The 19,190-nt window shown below is 43.3% G+C and overlaps 1 protein-coding gene across 2 annotated transcripts in view; it reads right to left on the bottom strand.

The window, feature by feature from the left end:
- Window positions 1–19,190, bottom strand: part of kcnip1a (Kv channel interacting protein 1 a) — a 52,811-nt gene that overhangs the window by 15,235 nt on the left and 18,386 nt on the right. The window contains exon 1 of one of the 2 annotated variants that reach the window (XM_080415452.1): window positions 4,738–4,820. The exons of the other annotated variant lie outside the window; for it this stretch is intronic. Coding sequence (XP_080271578.1) covers window positions 4,738–4,795 — 58 coding nt within the window. The 5' untranslated portion in view covers window positions 4,796–4,820. Of the gene's footprint in view, window positions 1–4,737; window positions 4,821–19,190 lie in introns of those variants that run through there. 2 annotated transcript variants of the gene reach the window in all.

The following is a 19,190-nucleotide window of genomic DNA, read 5'->3' as shown; positions in this document are numbered from 1 at the left end:
CTGGGACCCCAATCTACACTGTAAAATAATCAGTGTTATTTAACTCTGGGAGTTTACACTCTTGGAGTTACGTGCCCATTTGGTTCCTAATCCTAACTATCAATAATTTAGCTAAGGACCCCCTCCTAAAACCTCTTCAAGGCCCTGGCTGGAACCCGGGTTGATAACCAGAGGCCTACATTAACTATTGCATAAAATGTGAGGTGTCAGGAAGAACTATGCACACTATGATCACTGGAAACTGCACCCCAACTTTTTCTTTGAGAAACTCTTTGTTGGCAGTATAGGCACAACTGCTGTCCACTTCCCCAAGCTCTGTCCCAAAAAAATAGACTTTCCGGCGGCCATACTGACAGATCTGTCCACCAGTCCGAAACAAGATGGGATTGGATTCCAGCCCCTACCTTACTTCTGACTGCCAAAGTAGGATTTAATATAAGACCCATTTCTCTCTCTCTCTCTCTCTCTCCCTCGCCCTCTCCGTCTCCCTCTCTCTCTCTCTCAAAATCAATCAAAACTAAGAAATGTATGTACATTTAAAAATATAGGCCACCTCAAATAAAGCAATGTGTACATTGTCACATTGCGACTTTACAATCAATCTCTCTCTCTTCCTCTTCCTCTCTTACTGTGTCCTGTAATCCATGACAGGCCGGGAGACATCATTTACATAATCTGAATTAGCTTAATCTGTTTTCCCCAGCGGCGATGGAGAGGCCTCACTCTCGCTGGCTGCTGTATCGGTGGAGAGCTCTCTCCTCGCAAGTGGCAGGGTGAAATACTCCCAGCAGGTACTGTACAAGAAACACACATGCACACACAACCCCACACAGTTTACGAGGAACTCACAAGCATACACACGCACACACAGTTTACAAAAATAGACTAGAGCTACATAAATCACATTTACACCGTGCAAAAGCTATGCCCATAATCATGCTCTGTGGCATGAATTCAAGTTCCCAAAATACAGCTGAGAACAGCTGCATTGTTTTCCCATTTGTAAGCCAATTCCACATCCAAACCAGTGGGGATGTGGCCATACTGGTTCTGTGAGCACACACAGTGACTCTCTCTAGCCGAGAAAACACGGACGCGCGCGCACACACACACACACACACACACTTATGAGTGTGTAGTGCGTAGGCCCACGGTAACACATACACGAACATCAACATCGTTAGTTACCCTGTTAAAGCCGATTCACATAAGATTAAGTCCCTATTGATTAGATTTTTCCCTATTGAGGCATGTACATGCGTATGCATGCGTACATACATGCGTATGTATTACTGTTTTTGTATGCGCAGGATGCATACAAAAACAGGCATGCATACGCATGTATGTAAGCAGGCACACACACACACACACACACACACACACACACACACACACACACACACACACACACACACACACACACACACACACACACACACACACACACACACACACACACACACACACACACACACACACACACAGCTAGATTCCAAGAAAGGAAGGGTGTCATGATGAGATAACTTAATAAGTACTTTCACACCAGTTAATGAGAGTGTGGGAGACGAAGAGAAGGAACCAATGACTAGAGAGAACCGAGGTATAAATTGAGAGAGAATGGGTCGAGATAAGGGGCATATTGTAATGCTGAGCCAAAATCTGTGGGTTACTGTAGATTAAAGGGAAGAAAGAGAGAAGGAACGAGCCTAAAGGAGTGGGAGGGGGGCAAAAAAGAGATAACTCAGAGGAAAAGGGAAGTGTGGGAGTTTAAAATGGAGAGAACAGCAGGGGAAAAGGGGAGAGAGAGAGAGAGAGAGAGAGAGAGGCAGCTAGTGAAAGAAACGCAAGAAGAAAGCAACACGAGAGAAGGAGCCAAAGAGTGATGAAGAGGGGGGAAGAGAGAGAAGGTTAAGACAACATTGCTGCGGGGAAGACAATCAAGGTCGGTGAGATGGGGGTGGAAAAGAAAAGAAAAATTCACTGGAGGAAAAAGCCATATGAAAGACCTCGCAGAAAGAGACATCGCTGTCATCAGCTAGGAGCGACACGACACAAAGACACACCTGCAAGGAAGGAAACAGGCAGACAAGACAGCCTGTAACTATAAAACAGGTAGACAAGACAGCATGTATGCAATAAAACAGGCAGACAAGACAGACTGCAAAGACTAAAACAGGCAGACAAGACAGCCTGTAAACTATAAAACAGGTAGACAAGACATCATGTAAGCAATAAAACAGGCAGACAAGACAGACTGCAAAGACTAAAACAGGCAGACAGGAGACCCAAGTAAAAAGAAAGAAAGAAAGAAAGAATAAAGAAAGGAATCTGACTTTATTACAGGCCCACACTGTCACTCTCACTGTTACTGTCAACATCCCTTATAACATGAAATCTGCAACAACGCATGCTAGATGGAGGGCCTGTGGTGAAACACACTCGTAGGCTTCATCACTCATTCGTTCCCCTCTACAGCTAACAGATGACAGACGACATCACCACAGCAAGACAACATCAGAAATACAGTACCGGACGACGTGCTCAGCAGAGCAGTTCAAAACCTCATCAAATGTCAGATTTGACAGTCTGCAAAGAATACTGAAAGTGAAAACAGTCTGGGTCAATATGTTGGTGGTGTGTGTGCTTGTTGACTTGTCTACACACACTTGTCTACAGCCTCCTAACTCGATTCAGTACAGTAATGGAGCAAAGCCTTGAATATGTGAACGCGAGAGATAACAGGCAAACGTTGATCAAAATAACAATTATTACATATTCTCTAATTGTGTAGACTTCTTGTAAATTAAGTAATGCAGATGTTTAACAGTAATTTAACTCTTGAGAGCGTAAAATGAAGCCAAATGGACCCGTAAGTGGACAAACATTCAGTGAAAATAGCAGATCCTAAACCCTATATAATTCAATGTGTCACGTTGTGACGCATTCAAGTATATAGGGTTAACACTGAGGACTTCACTGTGCTCAAGATCATTGGTCACAATGGTTTATGTGGTTGTTATGTCCCGAGAAAAGGGTCCAAAGGGACCAAAATGATGATTAACTAATAAATCAACACAGAGCTGATCTTGTGTGTACATGAATAAACCATATATGAACCCTAGTGCCCCTACTCTTTCTGGGGAAAACATTAGGTGAAATGAGCAGATCTACAAGCTCACACCGGTCTCAACACAACATGACCTCTTGTGAGCCTGTAGATTGGCTATTTTCGGCAAAGACATTTGGTGTAGGGGGGAAAAAGTACTGAGCCCCGGGGGACCCCAGTCTAAGTAAGTGGTTAAGCTTGACCGAACATAAACTACTCAATTCTGAATAGTCTAATTTACATGCCAATGTAATTTAGACGTCAGGGATACTAAAAAAGAACCTGGAAAGGGAAAAAAGGAGGGTTGAGCCATGGTGTGGTGAGCTGGGACTATGCAAAGGAAAAGGAGTCACTTGCATCAGCAAGTAACCCAACAATAGAGCATATTATTGCTGCATATTCTGCTCCCCATTCAGGGGACCAGCCAGAATGCATTTGTTGTAGTTCGTGTGTGCAATTGAGTTGCACTGCAACTGAACAGAATCTGCAACAGAAGTGACAAGCAACAGGTCTTCACGAACTTTCCATTGTCCATTTTATCTACATATTTATACACCACATTCATCTCTCCGTCTATCTCATTTGCTTGGCCCTGATTTACTAAGGAATACCCCCCCATACACATTGCAGCCCTCTCACCCCTCCCACCCAAAACTGACATCTATTGTTGCCATGGCTACTGTGCTTCCAAGGTAACAGCAAGACGGAAAAGCAGTGTGTGATCAGAGTGACAAATACCTTGTACACGTGCGTGTTTACCAGCATGGCCACTCACAAGCCCCCTCCCACCCCCCACACACACACACACACACACACACACACACACACACACACACACACACACACACACACACACACACACACACACACACACACACACACACACACACACACACACACACACACACACACACACACACACACACACACACACACACACACACACACACACACACACACACACAAATGAGTCAGACAGACATGTACACACATAATGAAGCCATCTCTGACTAGCTTTCATCCTCACTTGCTTTTCCATAAAGATAAGTTAAACAAATAAAATCACATCACATTGGCAACACACACACACACACGCACAAACGCACAAACGCACAAACACACGCACGCACGCACACACGCACAGCAACATAGTTCATGATCAGACTCTCTTTTCTTTGTGGACACCTGTTGGTCGCATGCATTCGTTCCCTCTTTATGACTGTTCCCACACACACACAAACAAACACACCCTCTCTCCCTCCATCTGTCTCGTTTCTTTTGTTCTTCATATCTTACCCTCAAGCAATGAAATAATTTCTGTTTCTGCACAGTATATGTTCTCTGTACAGTATACAGTATCTTCTCTGTACAGTATGTAATAATTACAGTCTATGAACTGTACAGTGTAGTACAGTGTGTGTGTGGGTGGGTGGGTGTGTGCGCACACGCGAGAGCATCCATGAATGTTTTTTTTACATGTGTCATCATCTGCGTATGTGCACACGTGTCTGTGTGTCTGAGAGTAAAATAATATAACGCCTGTGTGTGTGTGTGTGTGTGTGTGTGTGTGTGTGTGTGTGTGTGTGTGTGTGTGTGTGTGTGTGTGTGTGTGTGTGTGTGTGGTCCCTCACCTCTGGATGGCCTCCTTGTCTTGGTCTGCATGGTCAACGTGCCAACCACGGCCCCCATGTTTGTTGTTGTTGTCGTGGAAACAAGCACGGTCTGCGCTCAAGACTGTACCTTCTCCCTTGCTCTCCTCCTCTCATTCTCTACTTGCTCTCTCACTCCTCTGTCCCCCTCTCTCTATGGGGGAATGGCTGCCTTCAGCCAGAGACCCTCTTTGGATAATTCCACCCCACCTCTCTCCTTCTCTCTCTCTCTCTCTCCCTCTCCCTCTCAATGCTCCTCCTCTCTTTCTCTCACTCTCCCTTCTATGTCCCTCTCTTGCTCGCCGTTTCCTTCCCTCCCTGTTCCCTTATCTTCCATTAGGAGTTGTTGCTTCTCTCTCTCTCTCGCTCTCTCTCTCTCTCTCTCTCTCTGTCCCTCTCCCCCACCCTTCTTGACAGACAGGAGCAGTAAATCGGTGAATCAGTGTAAATGGCCAATGATTTTCTGAATAACACATGTATGGACTCTCTTGTGTTCATTGATTTGTAGATGATGAGTCGTTGAGTCAATGTGAGGTTGTACAAAGCAATGCCGTGTTTTACCTTTTCAGGCCTGAGTGACATGCATGTCACTGCTTTCCTGTGACGTGGTGAAAAACACGCATCTGATATTGATTCATCAGTACATATGAATTCTAGGCTGCTGAGGAAACACACACACTTATGTAATAGCATGTAATGTATATCTGTTCTCTTTTCCATTCCCCTGGTCCCCTCTCACTCCCTCTCTCCATCACTTCCATCATGACAAGCCAGGCCAGTCCAATCTATCCACTCCATCTCTCTCCCCCATTCATCTCTCTCTCCCTCTCTTTACAACCACCCACCCCCACACACACACACACACACACACACACACACACACACACACACACACACACACACACACACACACACACACACACACACACACACACACACACACACACACACACACACACACACACACACACACACACACACACACACACACACACACACACCATCCGTCCGTTCTTACATACATATTATGTACATCCAATCATCCATCAATCCATCCATAATGCATACACGCTTGGAGGGAGGGATGGAGGGATGTGGAGATATATAAGGGCGGAGGGAGAGAGTGGAGTGGTGCAATGGTTACCAGGGGCATTGGAGGAAGGAAATGAGAGAGGAAAAGAGGGAGCAGGAAGAAAGTAGAAGTGGCTTACAGAGGCAAGGAGAAGAGAGAGAGAGAGAAAGAGAGAGAGAGAGAAGGGGAGAGAGAGAGAAGGGGAGAGAGAGGGAGAGAGATTAAAAGCTAGCAGAGCGGAGAGATAGAAAAAATAATATGATATGTACTGTAAGAGGGTAGACATGGAGAGACATGAGGCTACACAGTATGTGATGAGTGTCATGCACTATTTTTACGTGTTCTTTTCTGCAAGACACACATATTTGAATCTGTTATTTATGGATAGATCAATACAAGGGGTACAGGGCATAAACAAGAAAAACAGAGGTGCAAAGTGTGCAAGACTTGCCCGTCACATACGAGATATATGTGCTCTGACTGAACTCACAGCGTGCAGCCATTCACATACAAAACAGCTAGAACTCAAGGGCACAGAAAGCATTGTCTCCTAAACGCTGCATGGGGACAATATTATGTGACAGTTAACAGTCATTTTTACAACTGCAGACCTATCTTCCAGGCACCATCTGCCTGCTGTGGGCATGAGCGAAACTCCCACAGATAAAACCCACCAGACTGTGGACATGGCATATAACACCCCCGGCTTACCTAATATTAAAAAAATTAGACCGTAGACCTGGCCAAAGTCTGAATGTATTTGTAATTTTTTTGCTACATTTGTACACTGAATGTGTCACATTTAACATTAGGGTTTCTGTATATCAGTGGATTAGAGAACAGATGTAGCCTATCATATGTGCATAAAGTCAGCCGTTTCTGTCAGGTCTGGAAACTAAAAAGGTGTCTTTAAATATGGCAACAGCTCAGAATATGGCCTGTGTGCATTTGTTGATGGTTATTGTGAATAATGCAAGAGCCAGGACTGTTGGGGAGCCATATGGACAGATTTAGCATACTTACAAAAAGCCCTCAATCTCATCTTACATAAATCACTGCCTTTGCCACAACTCAACAGGATGCACTGTAGAATATAGAGCAGTGGTTTTCAAACTTGTTGTACCCCCAAGGCACACCAATGGACAAGTAAAAATGTCAAGGCACACCTGCATTCATAATAAAAAATAGCTCATCTACAAGCTCACAACACATCACATCGACATGTTGTGAGCTTGTAGATCGGCTATTTTTTGCTAAAATTAAATGTAAAATCTTCGCCTATAATGACATGCCGAAAATAGGGGTGCCAGGTTGAAAGTGTTTAACCACTTAACACATTGACTGCCAAGGAAGACGTAATATTACATCATCTCAAATCCAACGCTTGACTGCCAATGACGTAATATTACGTCATCTGGTGTTTTTTTAGTGATTACACTAGAGGGCGCACTTCGCCAACCTATGAATGATGACCTTGACTTCGAGAGAAGGATTACAACCGGAAATGACGTAATCTAAAACATTTTCATCCCGTCCGCTACTATGTTATCAGATTTATAAAAATACGTTTATCTCTGATTTCTTTTCCCAGATAGCATTTTTGGTGAAAACGAGCTGTATTCAACTGCCGATAACTACAGAACGGACGATCGCGGTTACAATGTTTTTTTTTCGGTGGAATGAAGAGAGATCGACAAGCTCTCAATGCCACACGTTGCGTCGCATTGTGAGCTTGTCGAGCTTGGAAAACAGAAAATACACTAGTATTTATGGTATAAAGTTTGCCTCTGTACTGGGAAATTGGTGTGTACAAATTACGGATATAGTAGTGATATAACTTTTTTGTTGTTGCATGCATGTATTGCAATAATGTGGTTGTCATAAAATCCCAAAACACCGTTTGGGAACCACTGGAATAGAATATTCAGCCCTTTCTTGGAAAACATGGTAACACACAGACATGCATACTCGGTAGCCTGGTTCCAGACAAATCTGCCTTTGCAAAATTGCATCGCACTTTAGCCCTCGGCAGATTAGGTCTGGCCCCCCTCAATAGAGATTTCATTTCTCTCCCTCCGAAGTCGTGAGGGACCAATCAGGGCCCAGTATCCAAATGTGGGCGGGCTTATCACCTTATTTGGAGCAATGACGTACAAGGAAGCACTGCTCTGATTGGTTCGTACAAGGAAGCACTGCTCTGATTGGTTTAGGTCTAACCAATAGAGTCCGTTTGGATCTTTTTGTAACCGCCCCTTGGAAAAAAATCTATCGTTGATAGGGACCAGACTAATATCCACGCAGTGTGTCGTGTGATATTGTCTGGCCAGGCGAGGCTACATACTCGGCGCAAACACACACAGAATGTTCATCCATAGCAGTCATCTCTATGGACATCAGTGGCCAGCAAATGGCATGCATCAAGCATGCACGGCACGCACGGCACGCACGCGCACGCGTATTCCCTCCTCCATATAACCTCAACATTACAGTGTCTTTATTATGCCTGTGTGTGCAGCCCATCAAAGAGAATCTCACCTCACTTCATCTTTATCTTGAGGTCATCTGTCTATCTGCCTCCTCCTGTCCTGTGTATGTTGGTGCCGCATGGGCCCTACAATACAACGTCCCTTCATCTACAGTACACATCTCTCCTGTCTTCTGTGTGTGCGTGTGTTGGTCTCCAGGCATGGGCCCTACAACCTAGAGCGTTCCTTCATCTACAAATCTCTCGGAATAAATCTTTCCCCAAATATCAACATTGTGTTCCTGTTGTGCAAGTACAAGTACACTCCAATCTTTTCTTTCTCTCTCATTCTCTCTCCCTCTCTCTCTCTCTCTCTCTCTCTGAAAGAGAAACCTGACAAGCAAGGGATTGAGCGAGATCAAAGATGGCTGGAGAAGACAGCAGAAGAACGAGAGGAGCATTATTCAGACGAAGGCCGAAGGAACGAGAGGCAGCCTGTGTTCCAGCGGGAGATTAGAGCATTCATTCAAAGAGAGTGGGAGTGCGAAAGAAAGAGTGAAAAAGATGGTGGTTGAGACATGAACACTTGAAAAGAGAGGGAGAGAGAGAGAGAGAGAGAGAGAGAGAGAGAGAGAGAGAGAGAGAGAGAGAGAGAGAGAGAGAAAGAGAGAGAGAGAGAGAATGAAGGGCTAAAGATTTTTATTGAAAGACAAAGACAGAGAAATAAAGAGAAGAGAAAGACAGAGTGAAAATGAAGGGCTACAGATTTGGAGAGAAGCAGAGACGAGAGAGAGAGAGGAGGAAGGAGAGGAATGAAGGACTACTAAAGATTTTGATGAAGATAAAAGCAGATCAAAGTTTTTCCTTTTCTTTTGTGCTTTTCGTTAATTCATGGAATTCATGGATTACAATGTTTTAATCCAGGTATGGTGTGTGCGTGTGCGTGTGCGTGTGTGTGTGTGCACGTACACATGATAGTAGTAGTACACCTCTCTGTCTGTAGTAGTACACCTCTCTGTCTGCAATACCATTCATCATCCAGCATATGCTGCAGACAGGAGGATGAGAAAATAATATCTATTAGGGGAAGGAATCTATAGTGATCTATATGTGCCTAAATGAGTTCTGGCGCACGCAGACGGCCTCTCTGTATCATTATTAGAGGACACATGATGAGGCTCTCTTGCTTGGCTCCCATCACATTATGGAAAGGGATGAAAAGAGAATAATTAAAGGAGCCCACACCATTGATCTATCACCATCTAGGCCAGATAGAGGGAGGGGGTAGAGAGAGAGAGGGGTGGGAGAGAGAGACAGACAGATGAGAGTGAGGGATGGAGGGGAGGTGAAGACATAAACAAGGGGGAGACAGAGGTGTGAACAGAGAGAGAGAGTGTGTGAGAAGGAGATGTGGGGAGAAGCCAGTGGTGGAAAAGGTACTCAAATGTTTTACTTAAGTAAAAGTATCAACACTACAATGTAGAAATACTCTGTTACAAGTAAAAGTCCGGAATTCAAAATGTACTTAAGCAATGGTACAAAGGTATTGGTATCAAAATGTACTTAAAGTACCAAAAGTAGAAAGTACTCATTATGCAGAATGTCCCATTTCACAAGTTTTCAAATGTATAAAATGTAAAGTATCTTTTGAAAATAGCAGATCTACAAACTCACAATGCGACGCATTGTGAGCTTGTACAGTAGATCGGCTATTTTCAAATGGCCGAAATGTAGGCTATATATAGGGCTGAAGTGGGTAATGTATGTTTTGTAATAATAATCAAAATCTACAAAGTAACTTAAGTTTTCAAATAATTGTAGTGGAGTAAAAGCACTGAAAATTGGAAATACTCCAGTAAAGTAAAAAAATACCTCAAAATTGTACTTAAGTACAGTTCACACCTCTGTCTCCCACCTTGTTTGTACACTAGTAAATGTACTCAGTTACTTTACACCACTGGGGAGAAACATACAAACAAAACACGTTGAAACCCATAGCGCAGTCGTGTTATCGTTCAGCCTCATGGTTTCACACGTGCCTAACAACACCAATTTGCACAGGTGCCGTTGCAGTTCGTAGAAGAGTGTCCTGAATGTGGTATTGTATGCCCACGGCTTGTTTGCAAGTTGCCATGGGAGAAAGATCAAAACAGCCAGAAGGAGGCAAAAGCAGGAGGCAGGGAAGAAGAAAGCAGTGAAGATGAGAAGAGAGAGAGATAGAGGAGAGGAGACAGATAGATGAAAGGAGAGAGAGAGAGGAGGTTAGCGAAGGAGGAGAGGAGTCTGAAAGGAATATGGAGAATGATTGAAAGAACTGCATGAGAAACACTAGAGAGGCCACTAAAGTGATACAAATATACCTGTGTGTGTGTGTGTGTGTGTGTGTGTGTGTGTGTGTGTGTGTGTGTGTGTGTGTGTGTGTGTGTGTGTGTGTGTGTGTGTGTGTGTGTGTGTGTGTGTGTGTGTGTGTGTGTGTGTGTGTGTGTGTGTGTGTGCGCGCGCACGTGCGCGCGTGTGTGAGAGAGAGAATTATAGAAGAGAGGAAAAGAGGGAGGGGAGGCCATGGACATACATGGGAATAGAGTTGTCTTCCATTCCGACACGCTTCACTGCTTCACTGTTATTATCATCTAAGTGACGTGACACCATGTTTCCCTGTACGCGCACGCACACGCACACACACACACACACACACACACAGGCTTGCTGGCGGGGCCAGTGTTGCGATGGGAATGATTGTGTTTCCTGACTGGTCCCATTTTACTGTGAGTGTGAGAATGGACCACCCTCACAGTCAAATGAACACTCCACTATGGATTTTGTGCAGACAGGTTGCTTAAAGCTAGGATGAACAGTAACCATGACTGACAGACAATCTATTGGTTTACTGGGGAGGCTAGAAGGAGGGGTCTTGTCACAGAACCCATCACATACCCAGGTGACAGGGAGAGTATAAGCGATACACACATATTTGCATGCACGCACGCACACACACGCCTACATATTTGTGTGTCTGTCAGTGGATGGACAATCCAGGGTCATGAGTCATCGGCCTTCTGCTTTTTAGGGTGCACTATGACACAACATGCATTATTCACAGCAAGTGACCAGGTTCGCCCGTGCACGTGCACACGCACACACACACATATAATGTATTTTTACAGTATACCGGTTAGTGTTACAGTATTTACAGTATCATATTGTCTGTTAACACCAGCTGGTAACATGAGAATACAAGCCCCCACTAGGACAACACAAGTGGGACAGGAGTGAGACAACACACACTACAGATCAGCTCACATGAGGGAATGCTGTAGATGTAGAAGCATCAAAATACTCACTGTTAACTTTCATTCTCAGAGTGTAAAGATGGACCATGAATGGACCGGTTAGACCCATACCGTCAGCACGATTACTATATAACTGGACCCATATCGTCAGCACGATAACTATATAACTGGACCCATACCGTCAGCACGATAACTATATAACTGGACCCATATCGTCAGCATGATAACTATATAACTGGACCCATACCGTCAGCACAATAACTATATAACTGGACCCATATTGTCAGCACGATAACTATATAACTGGACCCATACCGTCAGCATGATAACTATATAACTGGACCCATACTGTCAGCACGATAACTATATAACTGGACCCATACCGTCAGCATGATAACTATATAACTGGACCCATACCGTCAGCACGATAACTATATAACTGGACCCATACCGTCAGCATGATAACTATATAACTGGACCCATACCGTCAGCACGATTTAAATTACAGTAATTTAGCAGACGCTTATCCAAAGCGACTTGCAATAAGTGCATTCAACATACAGTAGGTAGGCAAGAAAACTACTAATCACCAGAAGTCTTAAGTGTATTCTCTTCTAAAACAAGCAACTAAGAGTATACCTAGCACTAAGGTAAAAGTGCAATATATCAGCTACCTACTTTCTTAAACAGATGAGAAAAATAGGAAAATCAAATGAGCCAGAGCTAAAATAAGTGTATCAAGTAAACAAGATCCAATAAAACAAGAGCTCGTACAAATAATTGACAACAAGTAGGCAAGGCTATGAGGAAGGGTCAGGGTAGTGTTTCCTGAAGTGGTGGGTTTTCAGCCTGCGGTGAAAGATGGGCAGTGACTCTGCTGTCCTGACATCAGTGGGGACTGGAACTGTGGGGGGGGCCGGAACAGAAAAAAGCTGTGACCGTGTAGATCGGCCAGAAGGACCTCTGAGCAACAGGGCAACCAGTCGTCCCGAGGCGGCAGACCGAAGTGGTCGGGCAGGGGTGTAAGGCTTGACCATAGCCTGGAGGTAAGAAGGAGCTGTTCCTTTCACTGCCCTATAGGCTAGCACCAGGGTCTTAAACTGGATGTGAGCCGCTACGGGGAGCCAGTGTAGAGAACGGAGAAGGGTAGTTGTGTAGGAGAACTTGGGGCGGTTGAACACCAGGCGAGCTGCAGCTTTCTGAACAAGCTCCAGAGGTCTGATGGCAGATGTCGGGGCTGCCTGCGCTGCCTTCTCCGTGAGGAAGGGGCGAATCCTCCTGATGTTGTAGAGGAGGAATCTGCAGGAGCGTGTCACTGATGCAATGTTTGCCGAGAACGACAGTCGTCAGGGTCACACCCAGATACCTCGCAGTCCGAGTTGACGTCACCACAGCATTATCAATGGTGATGGCCAGGTCTCGGTGCAGACAGCCCTTCCCCGGGAGGAACATCAGCTCGGTCTTGTCCAGGTTGAGCTTCAGGTGGTGCGTCGACATCCACTCCGAGTTGTCAGCCAGACAAGCAGCAATGCGTGCCTCCATTTGTGTGTCAGAGGGGGGGAATGACAGGATCAGCTGGGTGTCATCGGCATAGCAGTGGTAGGAAAAGTCATGGGAGTGGATAACAGCACCAAGAGGGGATGAACAGCACCAAGACGATAACTATATAACTGGACCCATACAGTACCGTCAGCACGATAACTATATAACTAGACCCATACAGTCAGAATGATAACTATATACTGGACCCATATAGTCAGAATGATAACTATATAACTGGACCCATATAGTCAGAATGATAACTATATAACTGGACCAATACCGTCAGTACGATAACTACATAACTGTAATGTAATGATTATGTGAGCATCCGCACTGATGATGTATAGTTGCCATCCACTTGAGTTAGATTTTTTTAAACGATATAGTCATAGTTATCAAGCTTGATGTGCACAACCCATTACGGCCCATTTACTTCACTGCTTCATTTACCACCTTTAGAAGCCACGATTTTTTTTAATTTATTCCTTAATTAAAAATGTCCTTACTTTGTTTTTGTTTTTAATTTAGTAAATGCTCAAGGACACGGGTACAGTATAATGTAGTCTTTTCTGCCTCTCGCCCTCCTGACTCATGCCACAGTCACTGCAGCCTTTTCTTACTTGTTCTTAGTTGTTGCATTTTGAGGCTCTTTGGAACACAAAGCTTAAAAGGTTCTGGGCCATTGCTCTGCTGAAAAAAAAACGACTATTTGACATTTCCAGACTATTCCTTTTAGGTATAACTTTACAGTGTGTAGCACAGCGGTGCACAGCAGTAATTCAGAATGCATTTGGTGTGTGCAGTGAAAAATTGGATCTCTACGACGACTCCATATGTATGAGTCTGCTTTCAAGTATTGCATTTCATATTCAGGAATCTACGTGTATCACCACTGCCATATCAATACACACACACACACACAGACTATGGGTGTAAAAGCTATCTCCCTTCGTCATCTGTACTTCTGCATCACACAGCCCTGGAGGCAAACACAGAGCTGAGCTGTCTTCTGAAATAAATTGAACGGAAAATGGTGTTTATCCTCGACGAGCCGAGCAAAGTGTATGCCTGCAAATATTATGCAAATCGACTATCTGTTTAGTATAATGATTTTTTATTTAGTAAAAACGCTTGAGGATGTGATTTGAGCTGCAACATCAAAGATCAGAGGATGAGACGGATGGTGAAAGATGATGGCACATTGCCAGTTTGCTTTTTGTTCTGTTTTGTTTTGATGTTGTTGTTTTTACATTAAATCACACATATGTACTTATGTGTGAAGAAATCGAAAGATCACACAGATATTGCAAAAATATATTCCCATATGCTTGTAAGCTACAATTTACAATTCGAGTATTTAGCAGATGCTCTTATTCAGAGCGACTTGTATGAGAAACAAGTCAACAAACAAGTCAACAAACAACAGGATAAATGGTCACATAAGTAGAGCGCAAAGAAACCAATTTAGTGCTTCAAAGATACTAGGATACCATAGGTAAACATCACAGCATCTGAAAGGCTACTTCATGTAGTTGTCTTAAATACGTTTATTTCACTTTAAAGCATCATGTGTGGTCTTCACATTTTGTTCTTCTTTTGAGCCAGATCATGACAAAGTTCTTAGCCTGACCTAACTGGTCCATTTGGTGTGCGGAGATGAGAGAGGGATGGAAGCTATAGAGCCCAGTAAAGATACATAAGACCACTCTACCATTTATAGCCATAGCTTTAACGTCCTGTAGATGATTTATATTATATTTATATATAGTATATTTAATAATTAATATATAATTTATAAATGACCCAAAAAGTACTTAGTGAGGAGATGTCATGTAGATGATTAATATTAGTATATTTGATACATTTATTCTGCAATCCACACCAGCAATCACTACACAATTAGCTAAAGCTTCAACCACTGCAAATGAGCTTTAAGGCAACACTATAGCCAGCACAGCCAGTAAGAAAGAAACGAGAGAAAGAAAGACAGCGAGAAAACACACACGAGAAATATACTGATATTTTACTGTTAATGTAATCAATTAACTACATAACATACACTATTATAGCACAATCAATAGTGAAATAATGTATCTATATTGTCATTTGATATGATGCACTTGCTTGTATCTGATAGACCAGTGAAGCACCTTGAATTGAGCTGAACTGAGTTGAGAGAGAGAGAGAGAGAGAGAGAGATTGACAGAAAGACGGATCAGAAATGGGCATGGATTGAAGAACTGAGAGCTGCTCTGCAAAGAAGTTAAAAATTGAGAGAGACAGATAGAAAAGGTGGAGGTGAAATAAGGATAGAGAGAAGAACAAAGGATGGGTGAACTAAGGTGAGAGAGAAGAACAAGACAAAGGGGGGGTAGAGAAATGTTCATTGGAAGAGAGTGAAAGTGCAGATAGAAAATGAAAAGCAGCAAACGGAGCATCAGGACAGGGTGGTGATGAATGAATCAGTCAGGATGCGGTTTCATAGTAGATATATTTCATATGAGCTAAGTAGATTGTGTAAAGGTGACAGGAGATAAGTGCATTTAGCTCCCCGTGGCAGAGAGATGCACACAGCAGCCAAGTTGGAAGTGAAGTATTTCATGTATTTGTTTGACAAAGCCTATACAGAATGACCATATGCAGGAGATTGACTGAATGTCTCCACACACCTCATATTGTAGCACACTCATCGTCCATGATCTAGCTTTTCTTTCAGCTCCCTAAGCACATCTTCTTTCTTGCAGCTTTCCTCTTTCCATACCTGCCACCTTTCCACGCTTGTGCTGGAAAGGTGGCATCTTAATCTGCCCACTTTACATAGTTTAGTTGAGAGCCTTTTCTCACTTTCACTTCTTCTTCCCTTAATACACAGGTGTATATTGTTTTTCACTACAGTGTAACACACCAGCAAAACTCTTGTTCAGATTGTGCATTGTCCAATTACACTGCTGGGTGGGCTAGCAGATGTGGGTTTGCTTTGCTCTGCTCTCTGTTAACGATATTAACAAAGAGCAGAGACCTGCATTCTCTTCACTCTACCCCTTTATCTTATATTCATCTCTCTGTCCTACTCCTCTATTAAAGCTAATGTTATTTGTCTTTTGGGTCTGAACATTTCTTATCTGTATTATTCATACAACTATGGTAGGGTTCAACGTGATTGTGATTCATTTCATTACCTCTTGATGAACACAAGCGATTTATTCTAAAAAGAGATACTTGCAATTTAAAACAAGAGATAGCCTAGCTCTTCAAAAGTGTGAGCAGCTCACTTAAATCCAGTGCCATTTAGATTGGATCATCCAAGTGCATTCAAGAGATTAACCACTTAAGCCCTATATATTGTTTATAGCAAAAGTAGCCAATCTACAAGCTCACAATGCGCATTGCGTTGCGTTGTGAGCTTGGGACACAACAGGCGAAGGAACACAGGGGTTTATGGGCAGATTTAGTGACATCTCATGGTGCCACGTTTAGTGCAAACTTCAGTTTCAAAGTTTGATAGAAAGAGATGTTTACTGTAAGTTACTTGTCTAAATTCAATTTATTGAGGATCGAAATTTGACATGGTACTGTATCTACATACTGTATATCAATACCGTATTTTGTTGTTGTTTGTATCCACAATGTGCTCCTCTGGCTCTAATGTCATTTTGTCTTTTGTCTTTTTGCAGTAAAACAAAATAAAATAAAAAGATGGAGGAACGCACGCACACATTCACAGACACTCTCAGTGGGCATCCCCTTAGGAGCAGACGCGCCTCATCTGTCAACATTTCACTCTTCTCCCTCTCTCGGATCCTTCCGTTGCCTTCCCCTCACCACCAACAGCCTTGAATTTGCACCCCAGCGTGCACAAACTTCAAAGTGCCTGCTACAGTATTTAGAGGTTTCACTAGCTGGAGCTTTTGTTTTCCCATACAAAGTTCAAAGCTAACAATTCTCCAGACGGTTAGTAAACACTGTTGTCTTCAGCAAACTGCTGGCATATGGCTTGTGTTCGAACATAAAATACAAATGAGAGAGGGGGGAAAAAGCCCCTCTTCCAAGGTGAACCTGATGTGTGACATAATGTGATTCAATGAGTCAATCCAATCATATTCCATTGATTGGATTGATTAAAATATTGTTATCCCAGAATTGTTGGGATACATTAGTGATAAGAAAAAAGAAAAACCTTAAACTATTCATGTAGCATGCATCTGCAGCACTGTGTCTGAAAAATCCAGACAAATCAAAACCAATCTACTCTTATCAAGACATGGCTTTCCTGAAGGACTACAAAATAGTAAATAACACAGTAGATTAGGAACTTCAAAAGAGACGCATGTAGAATACTACCTGGACCTTTTTTCATGTGTTATTGGTTTATTGGGTTTTGAATAGTCTAAAGACTACGTGGCAGCCCAAATCGACATTATTTGGTCAATCCAGATTGGAATCAGATTGGTTTTGGTTTGGTCAAGTCTGAGTGGCAAAAAAATGAAAGTCATTTATGTTAATCAGATTTTAACCACCTTCTTAGGTGGTTTGAAATTCAATTAAAATCTGATTCCAATTCAAAACATATCAGTCTGCACACTGACTGAAGACTGATGTATTCTTTGTCGTACAATGGTGTCACACTCCGTAAGTAGCAGATCTCCAAGCCCACAACCCGTTGCATTGTGAGCTTGTATGGGCTGTTTTGGGGGCGAGCGACACCGTCATACAACAACGTATAAATTAAGCATTACTCACATGTCTTTACATTGTTACCACAGCAACCAAAGCAGATAGGTCAAAGATGTCGGAATACATCATCCGATCTGTGTTTTGCCTCCAGTGAGGCTACAGTTACCCTGGCTCCTGAATTGAATTTTGGGCAAATTGGGCAATCAAACTCCCTGATAAAATGCACCAGAATATAGGAAATTACATCTACTGTTTTAAAAGGTTTCTGGGGGAGGACCGCCAAACTCCCCCCCCCCCCCCCCGCCATACTTGTCCCACCCACATTCATTTAACCTTATAACGTTCACGTCTGTGTATCAGAACCTTGTCGCTTGACCAATCTGCGTGAAACTTTGCATTGCATGTGATAGGCCAAAGGAAAAACCTCCACCCCAAATATTTCCAATCAGCCTGTTATAGCGCCACCATTAGGCACATTTAGTCCAAACCTCTCACGCAAATCGGTACACATTATCTGTATAGTCATGTGATCAAGAATAAGATGTGTCTGTCAGATTTTTCATATTCCATTCAGATTGGCCAAGTTTGCGGGAGTGGCCCGTTTTGCACAACTTTGAACGCACATTCCCAGTAGGGCAAGGAAGATCTGCCAACCCAAATGTTTCAAATCACCGGCACCCTCATGGTGCCGCAATAACAGGTTGAAACAAAGCCCTGGGTAGGCAAACCGGCCTGGCACTTTTCTAGTTTGTTTTGTAGTGTGATGCAGCTCTATTCATCTCTGCAGCAATGACAGACTTGAGGTCAGCAGACAGACCAAGGCTAGGACCTTGACAGGCTTTATTTACTATAGTGATTCAGTACACAGACAAGCCTACTGTATATAAGAATCCTCACACAACTACACATGCACTCAGACAAACATATGCATGCACACGGCCACACGCACAACCACACGCACACACACACTCATGTGTGCCAACATTTTAATGAACAGATTCATTTGTGCAATCACTATTAAAACACACACACACACACACACACACACACACACACACACACACACACACACACACACACACACACACACACACACACACACACACACACACACACACACACACACACACACACACACACACACACACACACACACACACACACACACACACAGTCCTACTGTCAAACACTAGCAGGGCAGATAGGAGGCAGATTGGTCTGAAAAACAGCCAGGGGTGAATACCATCACCATTTATAGACATCCCCCATGCCATGCACACACGCACATGCATGCATTCATGCCCAGCTCATCCCCCCAAACACAAACACAAAGATATGCACAGACACATGCAAATCCACCATGGCAGCAGGACCGATGGCCCCAAGACTGCAG

The sequence above is a fragment of the Gymnoscopelus braueri genome, assembly GCF_963280865.1.
Source record: "Gymnoscopelus braueri genome assembly, chromosome: 20".
Lineage (NCBI taxonomy): Eukaryota > Metazoa > Chordata > Actinopteri > Myctophiformes > Myctophidae > Gymnoscopelus > Gymnoscopelus braueri.
Note: the sequence above shows the minus strand (reverse complement) of the source record. Positions and strands in the feature narration are given on the sequence as shown.